This window comes from Rhopilema esculentum, chromosome 8 (assembly GCF_057945365.1).
Source record: "Rhopilema esculentum isolate cy_ngs chromosome 8, ASM5794536v1, whole genome shotgun sequence".
NCBI lineage: Eukaryota > Metazoa > Cnidaria > Scyphozoa > Rhizostomeae > Rhizostomatidae > Rhopilema > Rhopilema esculentum.
Genome location: NC_142822.1, coordinates 8907552 through 8922269, shown reverse-complemented (window position 1 = coordinate 8922269; position 14718 = coordinate 8907552). Strand labels below are relative to the sequence as shown.

General features: G+C 37.1%; 3 protein-coding genes across 3 annotated transcripts; 1 reads left to right on the top strand and 2 right to left on the bottom strand.

Moving 5' to 3' along the window:
• Positions 1 to 2016: 2016 nt before the first annotated feature.
• On the bottom strand, positions 2017 to 3298 carry LOC148959850 (gamma-aminobutyric acid receptor subunit gamma-4-like). Its single transcript, XM_089109797.1, has 2 exons — positions 2245 to 3298; positions 2017 to 2051 (listed from the first exon to the last, which is right to left on the bottom strand). Exons 1-2 carry the CDS (start codon positions 3296 to 3298, stop codon positions 2017 to 2019), a joined length of 1089 nt encoding a protein of 362 aa, XP_088965923.1.
• A 1158-nt stretch (positions 3299 to 4456) lies between these two features.
• LOC135694551 (cyclic GMP-AMP phosphodiesterase SMPDL3A) lies at positions 4457 to 14384 on the bottom strand. The gene is made up of 7 exons (XM_065213348.2): positions 14249 to 14384; positions 13298 to 13788; positions 12458 to 12769; positions 11570 to 11750; positions 10783 to 10880; positions 9489 to 9707; positions 4457 to 4880 (listed from the first exon to the last, which is right to left on the bottom strand). Exons 2-7 carry the CDS (start codon positions 13755 to 13757, stop codon positions 4594 to 4596), a joined length of 1557 nt encoding a protein of 518 aa, XP_065069420.2. The 5' UTR covers positions 13758 to 13788; positions 14249 to 14384; the 3' UTR covers positions 4457 to 4593.
• On the top strand, positions 5780 to 12781 carry LOC135694552 (uncharacterized). Its single transcript, XM_065213349.2, has one exon. The coding sequence runs from the start codon at positions 6471 to 6473 to the stop codon at positions 7914 to 7916; it is 1446 nt and encodes a 481-aa protein (XP_065069421.2). The 5' UTR covers positions 5780 to 6470; the 3' UTR covers positions 7917 to 12781.
• Positions 14385 to 14718: the final 334 nt, after the last annotated feature.

Sequence of the window (14718 nt, the reverse complement as noted above, 5' to 3'; positions counted from 1 at the left end):
TATAATGCAAGGTCAGTTATATGGGCTCTGGTTCTTAAAGTCAGCATGGGTATTTTGGGCAGTTGCAACAATTGTGTCATTTTTATGAGGCCTTTTGGAACTTGTAAAGAAATACACAGTGCTCTGAAGACCAGGAAATTGGAGGGCAGGAAAAATTTAACAGTAAATTGGAGGGCCAGACAATAGCCAAAGATCACACCTTAACCTTTAAAATTGTAGTTTCTAATTTTTGAAAGAATCGAATATTCTGGTGCTAATCAGAGACAAAACAGAAAGATAGAATTAGAGATTCAACATTGTGTTTTGAAAATACCAAGAATTAATATTTAATTAAATAACGAATATCCACATTTTAGAGTTAAATAAATTGTAATGTTTTGAATAAAACTCATCAGATCATCAAGGTGGATTTTCTCTTCACTGTATGGACGGAAAACGGTATACGGCACAAGCATGCACAGAAGATAGTTACTCGTTCAAGAACGGTATGCTTACCGTAGCGCTTTTCGTTTTTAGAAGTTGAATTCAAGGCAACTTTTTTCCACGGAATTTGTACCGTTTGACCTCTCAACCAATCATGTTTGAGGCATTGTATCATAACTTCAGCAACATAATGTGCTTTGAACTGAGCCACAATAATACTGAAATACTTGAAATGGTACTACCTATCATCAGGGGAAGCAGGCAGAATTGTAGAGCCCCCTTGTAAATGCCAATGATGAATTCTTTTTCTACTTTTTGCTATCTTTCTGAGAAATTTTACAAGAGGGCCCCCTGCTTTTTTCTTGAAAGGTGTTTCACTCTTTTATGCTCTTCTCGTATTTCTTTCTAGTTTAACTTTTCAATCTTCTTTCAAAAGAAAAAACATCATAAAGTTGTTTAGCATAAACATGCCTTCTTTCCCCTTCCTCGGGGAAGGTTTCATTGCACGAAATGGGAATGGAAAGGAAGCCAAGTGGAAATTGATAACTTTTAGGTGGAAGCTTTTAGAACCGTTTACTGTTTCCGTCCATACAGTGAAGTGGAAATTCACCTTTACATTTGAAAACTCTGTTTTTACGATGAAGTTTTCATTACATTGTGTCATATAAGGTAATGTAAAAACATGATTAAAGGTGATAAAACTTGCAAATGGCTTTCAAAAAAGCAAGCATTTTTCGTCATACTAAAGCTTTTTGTCAGATACTCTTCAGAGTTTAAAACATCATAACAATGATCAAAACTGTACACTTGGAAATATATATATACCTAGTTGTGGGTTGAAATAGGCCATGACTATTGAGGTTGACCAATCAGTGCCGCTTGCCGATTTAAAATGTTACCAATAGAGTTCAAGATATATATTTCTTAGTGTAGAGTTTTCAATCTATGTTCTGATGTTTTAAACTCTGAAGAGTGTCAGATGAAAAGCTTTAGTTTACTAAATGTTTGCTTTTTTCAAAGCCATTTTCAAGTTTTGTACCACCAAAAGATTGATTATAAAACTATTAAATAACTTGTATATAATTCAAATAATACTTATTTGAGTGTAAAGTAAATCCAAATAATAAATCTTAAATACATTACAATAAAATACTTTTACATTATAAGTTGGGAAGGCGGGTGCCAAGGCTTACATCACTTTTTGCCAAGACAAAACATAAGTTTTGTTGGGCACCAAAATAAATAATCTTTCACTGTTCAATAATCAAATTTTATGTATTCAACAATATTTGTGTGTGGTTCTAGAAAATATAATAGTGTCATAAACCTATCCAATCTTTCTACTAAACTAAAATATTCCTACTTAAAGTTATGTACCTATTGCCGAAAAGTAGAAACATTGGCAAAGATGAAAAATAACCACATTCATCCAAATTTTCCCTTTCTAACTGTCTATTGTGAACTGCTTTTTGTATTCAAGCTTTTTTCCAACCCCTGGTTTACTGTTTATAATGAGCTCCCAGAATTTGCCAGGGTGGCTTGTTTATAACAGCCTAGAAAACCTACATTGTACTATCTATGGCAAAGTAAACATTAGCTGCCAATTAATGTATCAAAAATGGTAGTTTCTAAAATGATAAAAAGCTTAAAGAAATGATACTTTTTTAAAATCACAGTGCTTTACATCTTCAGCTTTAATTTGCCCAGGGTTTGTGCTTTTATAACTCATTCTATCAGTAGAGATTTTATGCTCTGCAGACTTGACTTTTTTCCAGCTTATAACTCCAAAAATGATATGCATTATAACAAAAATGACCAAACCTGCAGAGAAAGAGCTCCATTCACTATATGACAACACTTTTGCATTGGTGATCATTCCTGAGACTGCATTATAAACTGCCATGAAGAACTGGAACACCATGCATGCTAATACATACTTGTCCAACAGTGTTAAGTAAGAAACGGTTGGGACAAATTGCTGCACATAGTACTTGAATGCAACTGATGTTAGCATTAAGGTCAATGTTATTTGAATACGGTCACCAACTGCATCTGTTTTGACTGCAAATGATGTAAAAGTTAAAGCAGTTATGAGACACATTATCAGTGACACGTTGTAGATATAGAACTTGTATTGTCGCATGACATTCATTCTTATCCTGTACTGGGGATAGCTATTGCCAGAGGAGCCTTCTGTTGGTTTTAGTGTCAGAGTTTCTGTTATGACATGCCTTTGCAAATCCCATTCTTGCTTGGCATAAAAGTTCCAAGTGTGAATGTTGTCATCTTTTTCATCATCCTTCACTAATGTTAATTTATCAGCATGCCAGTTGGATGTCAGAGTCAAAGCAAGATCCTGATAATCGAATGGAAAGTTGTTTACTTCTAAGACTTCTTTGAAAGTGCCTTTAATGTGATAGTATTGTACAACCTCAGGCCAGTCACCAGGATTTTTAGGTGGCTGGACCTTTTGGTAACGCTCATAAACATCAAAGTTGACTGCATCTATGATGTAAACTCCTGGATCCCAAATAGAATCCAAATCTAATTCTTCTTCCTCAACAATCTCCCTTTCTGCAAGAGTACACTCTTTCCAACGCAGGTTCATGTAGAACTCACACTGAAATTCTTGTTTCACAGCATCTATGTCCCCAACACTGACTACACTGACACGAACATAAACATCAACGTGCTCATCCCTGCCTTTCTTCCAGACCATGTACTTCACGCCGTCGTTTGAACTACCCATCTTCTGAAGTTGGCCTAAAATTTGATTGAGCACGTCTCTGGAATCGTTTTCTTTTGCCATGTCCATATTTCCCCAGGCTTCGTTGTGTTCATGTGATGCAACTCTAACAACGTTTCTGTGGTTCATTTTAACACCTGTCACCTTTGACTTTACTTGGTAATCTGCTGTTCCTGACCTTTAGAAACATCAACCACGTCCATTAATATCTCCAGGCACGTCTGCGGTCACGTGTGTTTGGTACGTTGTAAACATAGCAATGGTTGTAAACATTGGCCTCGTTGTATCACACTTCCATTATATTTGGTCATGAACAAAAAACAGGGATTTTTAAAGAACTAAATGACCTCATAAAGGATATCAATACTCTAAAAGAGAAAAGCTGAGAAAAAAAGCAAACATTTGCCAATTCAGTTCTAAAAATAAATATTAAATTATTAAAAACTATAAACAAACAAAGAAGTGGAAAATATGAAATTAATATACATTTATATTGCCGATTAACTAATTCGATTCTGCAAAGCTTTGGAGAAAGTAAAATAACTTTAACTTTGTAATTGAATGGAAGAATCAAGTGCAAGAAATACTAGAAAACCATTATCCCATCGGTAAATTGTACTCTAATAGAGCTAACTTTAGGAGCATGATATTGCCTGCTATTTGAGCAATAGCACATCGGGTCGCATTCAACGCCATGCTTCATTCTGCTTTTAAGCTTGTATTTTGTAAGTCAGTAACGGTTTCCCTTAAAATATTCTCCCTTATAAAAAACCGCTTAGGCCCACTGTTATGCAAACGTAGCTATTTCGTCTAATTCATTATAGGAAACCCCCTACTGTCTCGTATGCTCTGTTCTCATGACACAACAACGATAAGCATTACGCAGCATACAGTTCTATTGTTTAGAGTTTATGCAAGAATTATCACGCATAGATTAGAGAATTCCTTGGCCTTCTGTTATAGCCCCGATCTCGGCAATATTTCCGCAGAGTAATGTCTATACAGCCCACATCTATTGTTATATTTTGCAGTGTAATGATTATACAGACCTCGCCCATTATTCCTCAAAACACATATATACCCCAGTAGAAACTTGGTTTAGGGACTCAGATTTAGACTTAGTTTAGAGTTCATACTGTAGGTGCTTGAGAAAGGCCTCAGTAGTGTATAACGTATGTTTGTTGATCTGAAAAGACACAAATACGTCAAGAAGTTGTAGTTTTTGTCTCCATCCTGCCGAACCATTTGAAAACAGCACTGAGAGATAAAATGAGAAATGACCCGTGGTGACATTTAAAATAAAAAAATACCAACCATCAATTTACAGCGAAGTAATTAGTTATACAAGCAAAGGTTTCGGATTTCTTTACCAAACTAGAACTCATTCACAATTTAATACAAAGTGTAAATTTATGTAGATGACTTTATCCGCCAGTAACAGGGTATCGTTTCACACATTCATCGAATGCTGTCTTGGTCACGTGTTTGGCAGCGCAGTACAGCCTGTATCTCGAGTATGGATCAGGTTGGTAATTGACTTGGCGATGTTGAATGTAATTCTGCCAATGCCTGTTTTCGTTAGTTCGATTTACAAAGCTCTCCACTATGTCAGAAATCAGCTTGCCATTTATAAATCTCTCGTCTTCCGGTAGATGACTCATGTATTTATCGCTGAACGAGTAATCAAACAGCCATGTTGGAATTTTCGTTTCTATAGTATAAAATGATGGCAAAGATTAAAACAATACAAAAGATATCAGCATACAAATGGCTAAGGTTGTCAGTTGTTTGGAATGGTTAGGGGCCAAAATATTTTTACGGTCGACGGCCAAATTCGGCCCGCCAAGCAGAATACACGACTGATAGAATTGCAACCAAATTTTGCCTGCAGGTAGGTTCGTTTAATTCCTCAATATGGTTAACTGTGTGGGGTAATAGTGTATAAGGAATTGGTGAAACATAACTGTCCACGAGAATACGTGAACAATGAAGAATTTTAGAATGTTATCGCGCGTGGGTAGGAGAAGTTGGCGCTAAACTAAACGTTCCGAAGAATTCCGTACAAACCTGTTGATCGCATACTTTTGATAGATCGTATACAAAATAAAAATTCCGTGAAATGAAGTACGAATCCGAGCAAACCGCATAATTTAACGATCAGAAAAGGAATCGAATTGTTTTTCGCTATTGTTGAGGAAAACTGATATTCATTATTGTGGCGCCAAAAACTAAAAAACTCCATTTACATTTGTTCATTTCACATTTAAAACATGCCAGAAAAACACAGAGAACAGGCTTTTAAACATAAGAATAAAGATTCGAAGCAATGAACAATAATAATGTATAATACTGATACATTAACGCGTTTGACAATCATTCGCGCAACAGGTCTGGGCAAGTGATTGTCATAAACAATGTAGTGGAATGGAATGTGTTCAGCAACCACTGAGGCGTTTGATCTGAATTGAAAGAAGAATGAGGCCCAGAAAGAAATCCGTGAGAAAAATAACTCGCGTTGTGAGACTGAGAGAAGATGTGAATATGCGTAAGTGAGACGGCCAAACCGTGAGACTTGCCAACCTTGATTATAAAAGAAAATCACTCATTTTGCAATACCTGCCAAAATTGTCGCAGGTATAGATTAAAACGTGCGAGCGAGGCCTTTTAGGACTGAGAGAAAAGCAGCATTGATCTATGGTCTTTATGCTGGTACTTCGAAGAAAAACAGATCATCAACGAATAACAGCCAATCTGTATCTATTGCTTCATTATCTCCCGCTATTGATGCTATGGAATCAATGCGAAATGATCAAAACATGAAATACCTTTCAAGTTTATGGTTGGTAAAGTGATTCAAACGTTTTTTGCTGATACTAAGTGATTAAACGTTTCATAGTGGATCACAATAAGTTGCAAGCCGCTTGTTGGATGTTGATGAGAAATAATTGTTCAAAGTGACAAGTATTTGTGCGATACAAGCACGCTTAAAGTTTGAGAAATTGTACGTACATCGATGTTACTGCAAGAAAATTACTGGCCTATCAACAGATGAGGAGAGGACAACAAATCTCTATTGATATTTTCGCCTTTAGGAGCATTGGACAAGCATTCTCGGCCTAATAACAGCGTAGAAGAACGATTTCAAGACTTAGACTGTTCAAGTGTTTTGGTTGCTGAACAAAAAGAGCACTGGTTAACTATACTCGTACAGGGGCAGAAAATGTAGCCACGACGATGGGAATTGCCCTTGAAACCCAACCAATTGAATTGCATTAGAGTACAAGGTATTGTCACAGAAACTATGGTACATTCTAGCGGAATAAAGCTTGCGTATGTTTACAGCCTGATAGCAATTTTAATAGGCGCTGCGATTTTTTCGAGGTATAATAGAGTATGGAGAAAAGTAAAAATTACCAAGAATATTCAAAAGGAGAGTGAAGTTGATTACCACGCAACAAGCTGTGTCTATAAGGTGAGTCACAGTAACTTTTCAATAGCTTGGATGTACCACACAGTTACAATCAATTGGGAGCCAAGTGAAAATTGTACAACGGAAATACAAGACTTGATAAGAATAAAAGATGGGAGTATACTAAGAGTTCAGGCGTACAGCAATAATGAACTTGTCACTGCTGCTGCGGTATATAGCGAAAATAATACATATACGGCAAACCTACTTTTGTCTATACCAGGCAAATTTGTTGTTATTGTTATGCTGATATACGTAAATGGGGATAACTTAGAGGATAAGCACCACGTGAAACCAATTCTCAAACAAATCCAAGGCAGCCCTTATGAAGTAACAGTCCTTCCTAATACGATACCGCGCGGAATTACGCGGTACTGTACAAAGCGTGAAAGTGGTCAAGCACGCGGAAGATGGGTGAAATGTGGTAATGTGTTGGGCGATGTCTTTCCACCGCTAGAAAGATGCGGCCCATGGCAGAGTGACCCAAATTTCAACTTTGATCATATCCATGGGTTCCGTTGGCTTCCATACAGATGCCAGCTGCACCATTATTCAAATGACGACATGAAGCGGTGTCTAGCAAAAAGTCGATGGCGGAGCCTGGTATTTGCCGGAGATTCTCACATGAGATACAGGGCGTATCATTGGGTGACCCGGCTGTATGGCGCTTGCCATTCTTGCGCGAAGACGCACATTAAAATGGTCTTCAACAAAATCCCGCGAATAGAATGGATATTTGACGCCAGAGGTACTCGCTTGCCGCTTACGTATGGCAACATTAGCCTTCCATATGAAAAGTACATGCATCCAAAGGTTCGTCGTTCCAAGTTTTCCACTCAATTTCCCGGAGATGCCATGGAAAGTGATTTGTTTATTATGAATTTCGGTCATTGGGCACTGCGCGAAAGTACGGACTACGAATTCATGACGAAGAAACTAGCTGCATACACAGAAAGCATGGTGTATCTGATGCGAAGCGGCAAGCAAGTGATATGGGTGAACACTGTAAGTCTGCCTTGGAGGTCAGATCAGGCGGTGATTGACTGGAAAGAAAACACGTCACCTTCAAGAGTAAGACAATTCAACGACTTAGCCGATCGATATATGAAAGCTAATGGTATCCAGATTGTCGATGCATTTCAGATTTCTGACGGAAGAATTTCTGCAACACATGACCAAACCCACTACGCTAAAAGACTTCCAGGGAACGATTTCGGTGGAGTGGTAGAGAATGCTATTTCAAACTCGATTATAAATTCACTATGCAATCCAGAATGACGCAGCATTTACGCGGTTTACCCGCATTCACGCGCAAGTTTTGCTTCTACATCTCATTAAAGGATAGTAAGATAGATAGGACGGATGTAACTCTAGCCCTGATTTTAGTGGAGGCACCAAATCCATATAAATATGCTAACGAGGAAGGAAGGCAATTTTTAATCATAAATCAGGTCTAATGAAAACATATTAGTCTTTTTATACCATAATTTGATTTACTTTGAAGTAAGCACGGGTTTCATACATCAGATAACACCATATAGGACTGATTACCACTTATGTGGGAAGCAACCGAAACTAACATTATAAACTGAAACTGAACTGAAATAACCGTACCCAGTCAATCAGAGAGACTGACGAGGGGCAGCAGAATAACAGTATTTTGGACTGAGTAGGCAGGTGCTCCCTTGAATTGTCCACAAGAAAACTGAAATAGTCTCTTTATTAATGTGACTTAATTTGGTTCGTCACTAATATCATTGGCGTTGACGTCAATTTATGATAAATGCTTTTATTATCATTAACGTGGACTTGTCAGTTAATGGTTTCCACTGTTTCGCTACCTCATTGCTGTTCTGAGGAGGTTCAGCAGTGTGAAAATTATTGTTGTCACAATTGAGAAAACCCTTCCTTGTACGGCTGAGAAAATCCTTACCAGGTTAAATCTCAGAAGGTCAGGAACCTTTTGGAATATGTCATCGATGTTATTGTGATTTAAAGGCTCTTGCGCAACCGGAATGCCTTGTGACTATATTTTCAAAACTGGCCTAATTTCGCACTGCATGAAAATGCAAAACGCAATCAATTTCTCAAGACAACTGACACTAAACACCAACTGACAGTTGTGCAAGAGCCTTTAAACAAGAATCCTATCCTTAAATTTTTCAATATCCCTACATGTTGTAGCTACTGAAACAATTATCGTGAGCCCTATAGCTTTAACGGTCATGGATAGAACAAATGTTTCGTCAGAACATTGCTTGTCTAATTAAGCATGTTAGTTTCCGAAGCTGCAATTGACAATTAACTGAAAGCTCGCTTAATTATAGACTGCCTAATCTGCTTTAAGCATTTTTATAGCATCCTTACAATTTGAAACCATTTCTGACAGACTATTTTATAGCTCTCATGATAATCTTCCCTCTCTTTGATAAAAACTGATTTTGTCTTGCTATGACACAATATGCTGTATCGATGTGAAACAGTTATGATACCTGAAACGAGACCAGTGTTATAACAAGGAAAGCAAGATACAATGCCTGCCAAAAGTACTTGGAACACCTAGCAATTTGCTTTGCATTTTATATCCTTTCATTCCTTTTTCGATAAAAATTACCTCTTCCGCCCCCTTCCCCCTAGAACAATGTTGATAATTTAGAGGAATATCATAAAAGAAGCGCAAAAGAAAGTGCATCCTATTATCCTAACCCGTTTCATAGTAAACCAACATTGGTCCATGGGGGAGAAGAGGGTAGGGGGAAGGGGTGATTGATTTTGACCTTGGAAACTGATATCAGTTAGACTTCTGGCATGTACTGTAGTCAAAAGGAGACATGGGTGTGAAAAACTTACGTGTTGTCAAAACGAGGTCCATGTAATACTGATGGTAGTCAGTAAGCAACCGTTTGACAGTGTTGAACGTGACAACACGAAATCCAGGGTTGTTGTTGTATATAGGCGTGATACCAGGTGCCGTAAATACGAAAGATGAGTGTGTATCGACACTGCCAGCCTTGTCATTCAACATTTGAAGTCTCAAATCGTCCTTGTGAATATGGCCAAAAAGCTGTCCTGAGAAAAGCAGAGAGAAAAAAGATTACATAACCATGAATCTCCTACGTAGACCACATGCATAAGCTCTAAGCTCTTATCAAAACATATGTTGTGGCTTTAAATTAAATTACAAAGAATAAAAGTTTTGCCATAATCTTCATTTTAATCTAAGGTTCTTTGTTATCATATGGACCCTTGAAGTATTTTTCTCAGAAATGTTCATTTAGTCAGGCCATCGCTACAGCGAAAGGAACACCTCTTGAAATGATACGGCAAATTTAATATGGGATCATTGGCTCGATATAGATGCACAGGTCGTTAAACAAAAATTACTAGAATGCCTTCCACTGGCAAGGGTGCTTGTCTCTGTTACAATAACTGCGTAATTTTATCTCAAACATTGTTCCATTCACATGTTTTCTGTTAGATAAGAAAGAGTAATTTGAAAAATCTTTTATTGAATCGACTCTTTCATCGCTTGGAATGCAGTTGGCGCCAATCGTTTCTACACACGTTTTTCATTATAACTTAGTCTATAAAAATATTGAGGTTCAAAACCGCTAAAATTTAAGAACAATTTAATAATCAAGCTTCAAGAGGAGGCTCAAGCTTCATCAAGACTTGCATTTTTCATTTATCTAAGTTGTCTCACAAAGTAAAATAACTGTCACTTTTACACTGCATATACATATATACATATACTTATGTTTGAAATAAATTCATCTGCTTTGAGATTAACTAACTCTATAGTGTGACTCAGTGACTAGATTCTGTATTCCAATTACACATAAAATTGCCTGTTTTGGTTATTGTGTTATTCTATGATGAAGCAACACATAAAAAAAGATTTGAAGTTTTTCTTAGATCTTAAGGAGAATTTACGCCCTTGGCCACACAAGATTAATTTAAGAATAATTTTAGGCTCGAAATCAAAATTTTTTAAAAATATTGAGGCTCGGGAAAAATTAGGTATTCTTATAAACAATAAAGTGTGTAGCATATCCTTTTCAAAACTCTTTGTTTTATTTAAAATTCGCCACACTTGTTGCGCGAAATCGGTTTAGCTATTCTGAAGTTAAGTTTGAAAACATACCAATAACAGTGTCACTGAACGTCTTTGTCACAAGGTCAACATACTTTTGCGTGTAGTTTTGTGCCCAAAATCCATCAAATGCACCATAGGCGTTGATTCTAGAATTCAAAACAGATTTGCGCGGTAATAAAAAGAATTGATTTCATTCGCCAAAAGTGTTACATCATTTTCGGCATATCCAACTCGCATTAAAGAATTTTGACCCTCAATATTCCACTGCAAGCCAGGTATATCCGTACATGGATATTTTGAATATGCAATTCTTTTAGCTGGTAGGACTCCCGAACAAACAAACGCTTTCGACGAAAACACTGTCGTATCCTCAACTGTTCTAACTCGCTCTCTAAAGCACCTAAGGCATGCAAATTGGTGATATTTTGTTCTTCAAGGGTGTCTTTGTGCTAACTACCCTGTGTGCAGCTATGGATCAGATAGACAATTTAGGTCCCATTGCTCATACTATTTCTTTGTATTGATGCCCACGCTGCTCACGATCATAGGGGAACATGCCTTGAGTGATGGCTTTGACTCTCTGGCCCCCCATTTGGCATGGCCCCTGTCTCATGTTCTTATTGACACATGTCAAAGATAAGGGGGCCATTGGATGTGCAGGTCTCCTCCTTGAAACAATGGATATTGTCTCTGATGATAAAGCCAAACATTAATCTAAACCTTTCCCCTTCTTCACAGAGGTGATAGACCCCACTCTGTAAACTCCCAGCTGGTTTATATTTGGTTTGAGAGATACTGTCAATGTAAAATGGTTTACTGACAACATAAATCTTACCCTGGTGGAATATGGCCTGAAATGATAACTTTATTATCAGCAGATTTCGCAATTTGTAGCTGGTTTTCCAACCATTTCATCTGGGCATCTGCAATCACCAAAGTCTGACCCTTTGGATTTCTTTTAATACACTCAACATTCCAATAATTTGAATTTAGTTGCAGGAGCACAAGTTTTAATGCTGAAACAACAATAAAATTTTCAATTTTTGAATAATCCAGACAGACGTACAAGAAACTCACATGATTAAAACATTGTAATTTGTGCTTAAGAACAACAACAGCAGTGGTACAACAATAAATTGTTCCCTATAGGTGCTACATTGCTGGAATAATTGAAATAGTCAGACTGTATGGAGGAACATGCTTGCATCAGAACCAACAATAAGATGGCACCCAACTTTTAATTGTTCAACTGCTCCACCACATTACAACTATGGGGCATGTCTTAGCCAACTTCTGTGGAAAATGAACATAAAATTCAATGGGTACCACCTCCTTTGCTTGCTTTGAGAGAAAGTGAGCTGCAGTGGTGGCACCATGGGAGGACTTGGGGAGGGGGAAACATCCCCCAGTTTTGGCAGGACCAATTTTGTATTTTTTTCTGAATTTGATGAGAAAAAGATTGGAGGAGGGGTAATGTTTTGGTACAAAACTTTTTGTGATGTAATCCTATGATTTTCAAACTGCCCTGACCTAACCAAAAGTTAGTCATAGGAGTTCCCTTTAATTAAAATTGGCATTCTTTGTTGGCGAAAGAGTGTTTTTCTGGTGCTTAAAGAGCATGGCCTGAAAATTTTTGTTCCCCCCCCCCTCAGAGCCTAATGGCTGGCTCGGCTATTGGTGAGCTGTATAAAACTGAAAAAGAGAAGACAGGGGACATATTTACGTGGGATTGCTGCTTTGTAGTAGCCTCCAGCTAAGAATGTCTTCTTCAACTCCTCCTCAGTTGTAACCTTGAATGAACAATTTTTGCACAAGACCAATGGCTGCCAAAATGCCAGAACATCTTCATAGAACTTGCTGTCTTGCGGAAGGACATAATCTCCTGGGAGATCATTGTTTCCAAATGATGGGAAAATTGGTATTCCAGAAAATGCCAAGGCAATTTTATTGCTGGCTGCTCTCATGTTATTCAGGACCCTTTCCATTATGGTACTATTTCCATAGTCACGGCCAATTGCATGTGCAACTTGGTCACCTGTGGTAATAAGGCATGCTTCAATATCACTACAAATCTTTGTTAAAAAGGTTCATCACAAAATTCTACAATTTCAACTTTCAACAGCCCTGTATTATATTTCAACACACAAAACATTACACGATTCTTAGAAATGAGAAAGTTTCTTAAGAGCATCCACTGACATTTGCACAAGCAAAATATTAATGATTTTTTTAAATGAAGAAAATAATATATACAAGCTATATGATCAATGCCAAGCTGAATTCACATAGCTGCCTTTTTTGCTGCCTTCTCTGGCCAATACAATGTGGAAAATTCACAAATGAGCCCATCCCCCCAAACACTAAAATTGTCCAATCGAAGTATAAAGCTCCTCAAAATTCTCAACAATTTGGGTTATTTCATTCTTTAAAATGCATCAGAAGCCTGATAGTCCTATTGTGTTTGGGGAGAATATTTTGCAATGCAATGCAATAAAATAAAGATTTTACACTTTAGACAATACATCAATTTTAGTATAAAACAACACATCATTGCCATATTTACCTGTGAACATAAAGAAATCAATCTTTCCAAATTTTGTGAGAGAAAGGTTTCTCATGAACCCAAGGGCAGATTCTACCAATATTTCTGGTGAATCACAACGAACTCTGCCATATGGTGCTTGAAATGGAGCTGTTTCTGATGTTATGTTTACCAAGTTACGACAAAGAGATTTTTTGCTCAAGCTGTTGTTGTACTGAAGATCCAAATGAATGTCTGATACATGAAGGAATTTGATGACAGGACTTTGGCTTTTTTCTCTGCTTGTAGCAACTTTTGAGGGGCATCCAAATTTGAAAACTACAGCACAAATCAGTAGAACCAGGCAGACAAGAAAAAGTGAAAAGAAGATTCTTGCTAATTGCTTGTTTTGCTGAAGCTTTTTCTCTGTTGTGATTTTGTAAGAGTTGTTAATTGGCGGGGATTCTACACCCATATTGTGATAAGGATGATCACCATCCATTTCATTCTTTTTACCTTTCTCTTTGTTTAACCTGGATAACAAAAGACAAAATACCGTAAAAATAATTTTCTACAGCATGAAGTATATTTTACCTAGCACCATATGACAAAGGGAAAGGCATTACAGGGAATCTGATGCAAGTTGGAATGTAGGAGATAACAGCAATTAAAAGACAATAATACAAGATTCTGCAATAAAAATGCTGATCTGGGTGAAAAATGGGATTCAATTTGCTTGTCAATATCTATGTTTAACCTAGTGTAATAACAGCGATGTTGTGGAATGTTAAAATACTAAAAATAGTCCCTAAAAATAGTTAAATCAAAATCTTTTTTCAGAATTCAGCCTACGAAGCTAAACTGAACTGATCTCGTGCGAACATGGCCTTGTATGGTCTGGCCTTGTAAAAAAATGCAACTGAGTCCAGCGACACTGTGCTTGAAATTAAAACTGTTAATTCTTATTTTACATCAATTTATTACAATATTTACCTGCTGACAAGATGTTTGCTTGGCTCGTGTGTGTGTAGTGTAGGGTCAAGGTAAGAGTTTACCTAAATAGCTTCCGCTTTCGATTTCTGGAAATTTTCTGAAACGAGACACGAAGAAGAAAGAGGCTGGCCTTTGACCACTGAACTTTATCTTGATTGTATCTATCTATCGGAAAACGTACAAAGACCCAATAATGGGTATTACGGACAATTTTTTAGTGTTCAGCTGTTAACTGTTAAATAGTAAAATTTGATGTTTTGCACTTTTTAGGAAACTCTACTGCTAGAGTTTTTCGAACGAAATGAGACTTATAGTGCAATGGAGGCAGTATTTGTGAGTTGAGATGACTGGTTTGTGTTGAGCAGTATTAGTTTCCCAAAAAGAATGGTAAAGGGGTATATCAAATTTTAAGTTTCCTTTTAGTTCTGAGTAAAATAATTAGCTAAAAACAGTTTTTGTACTTTTCAGTA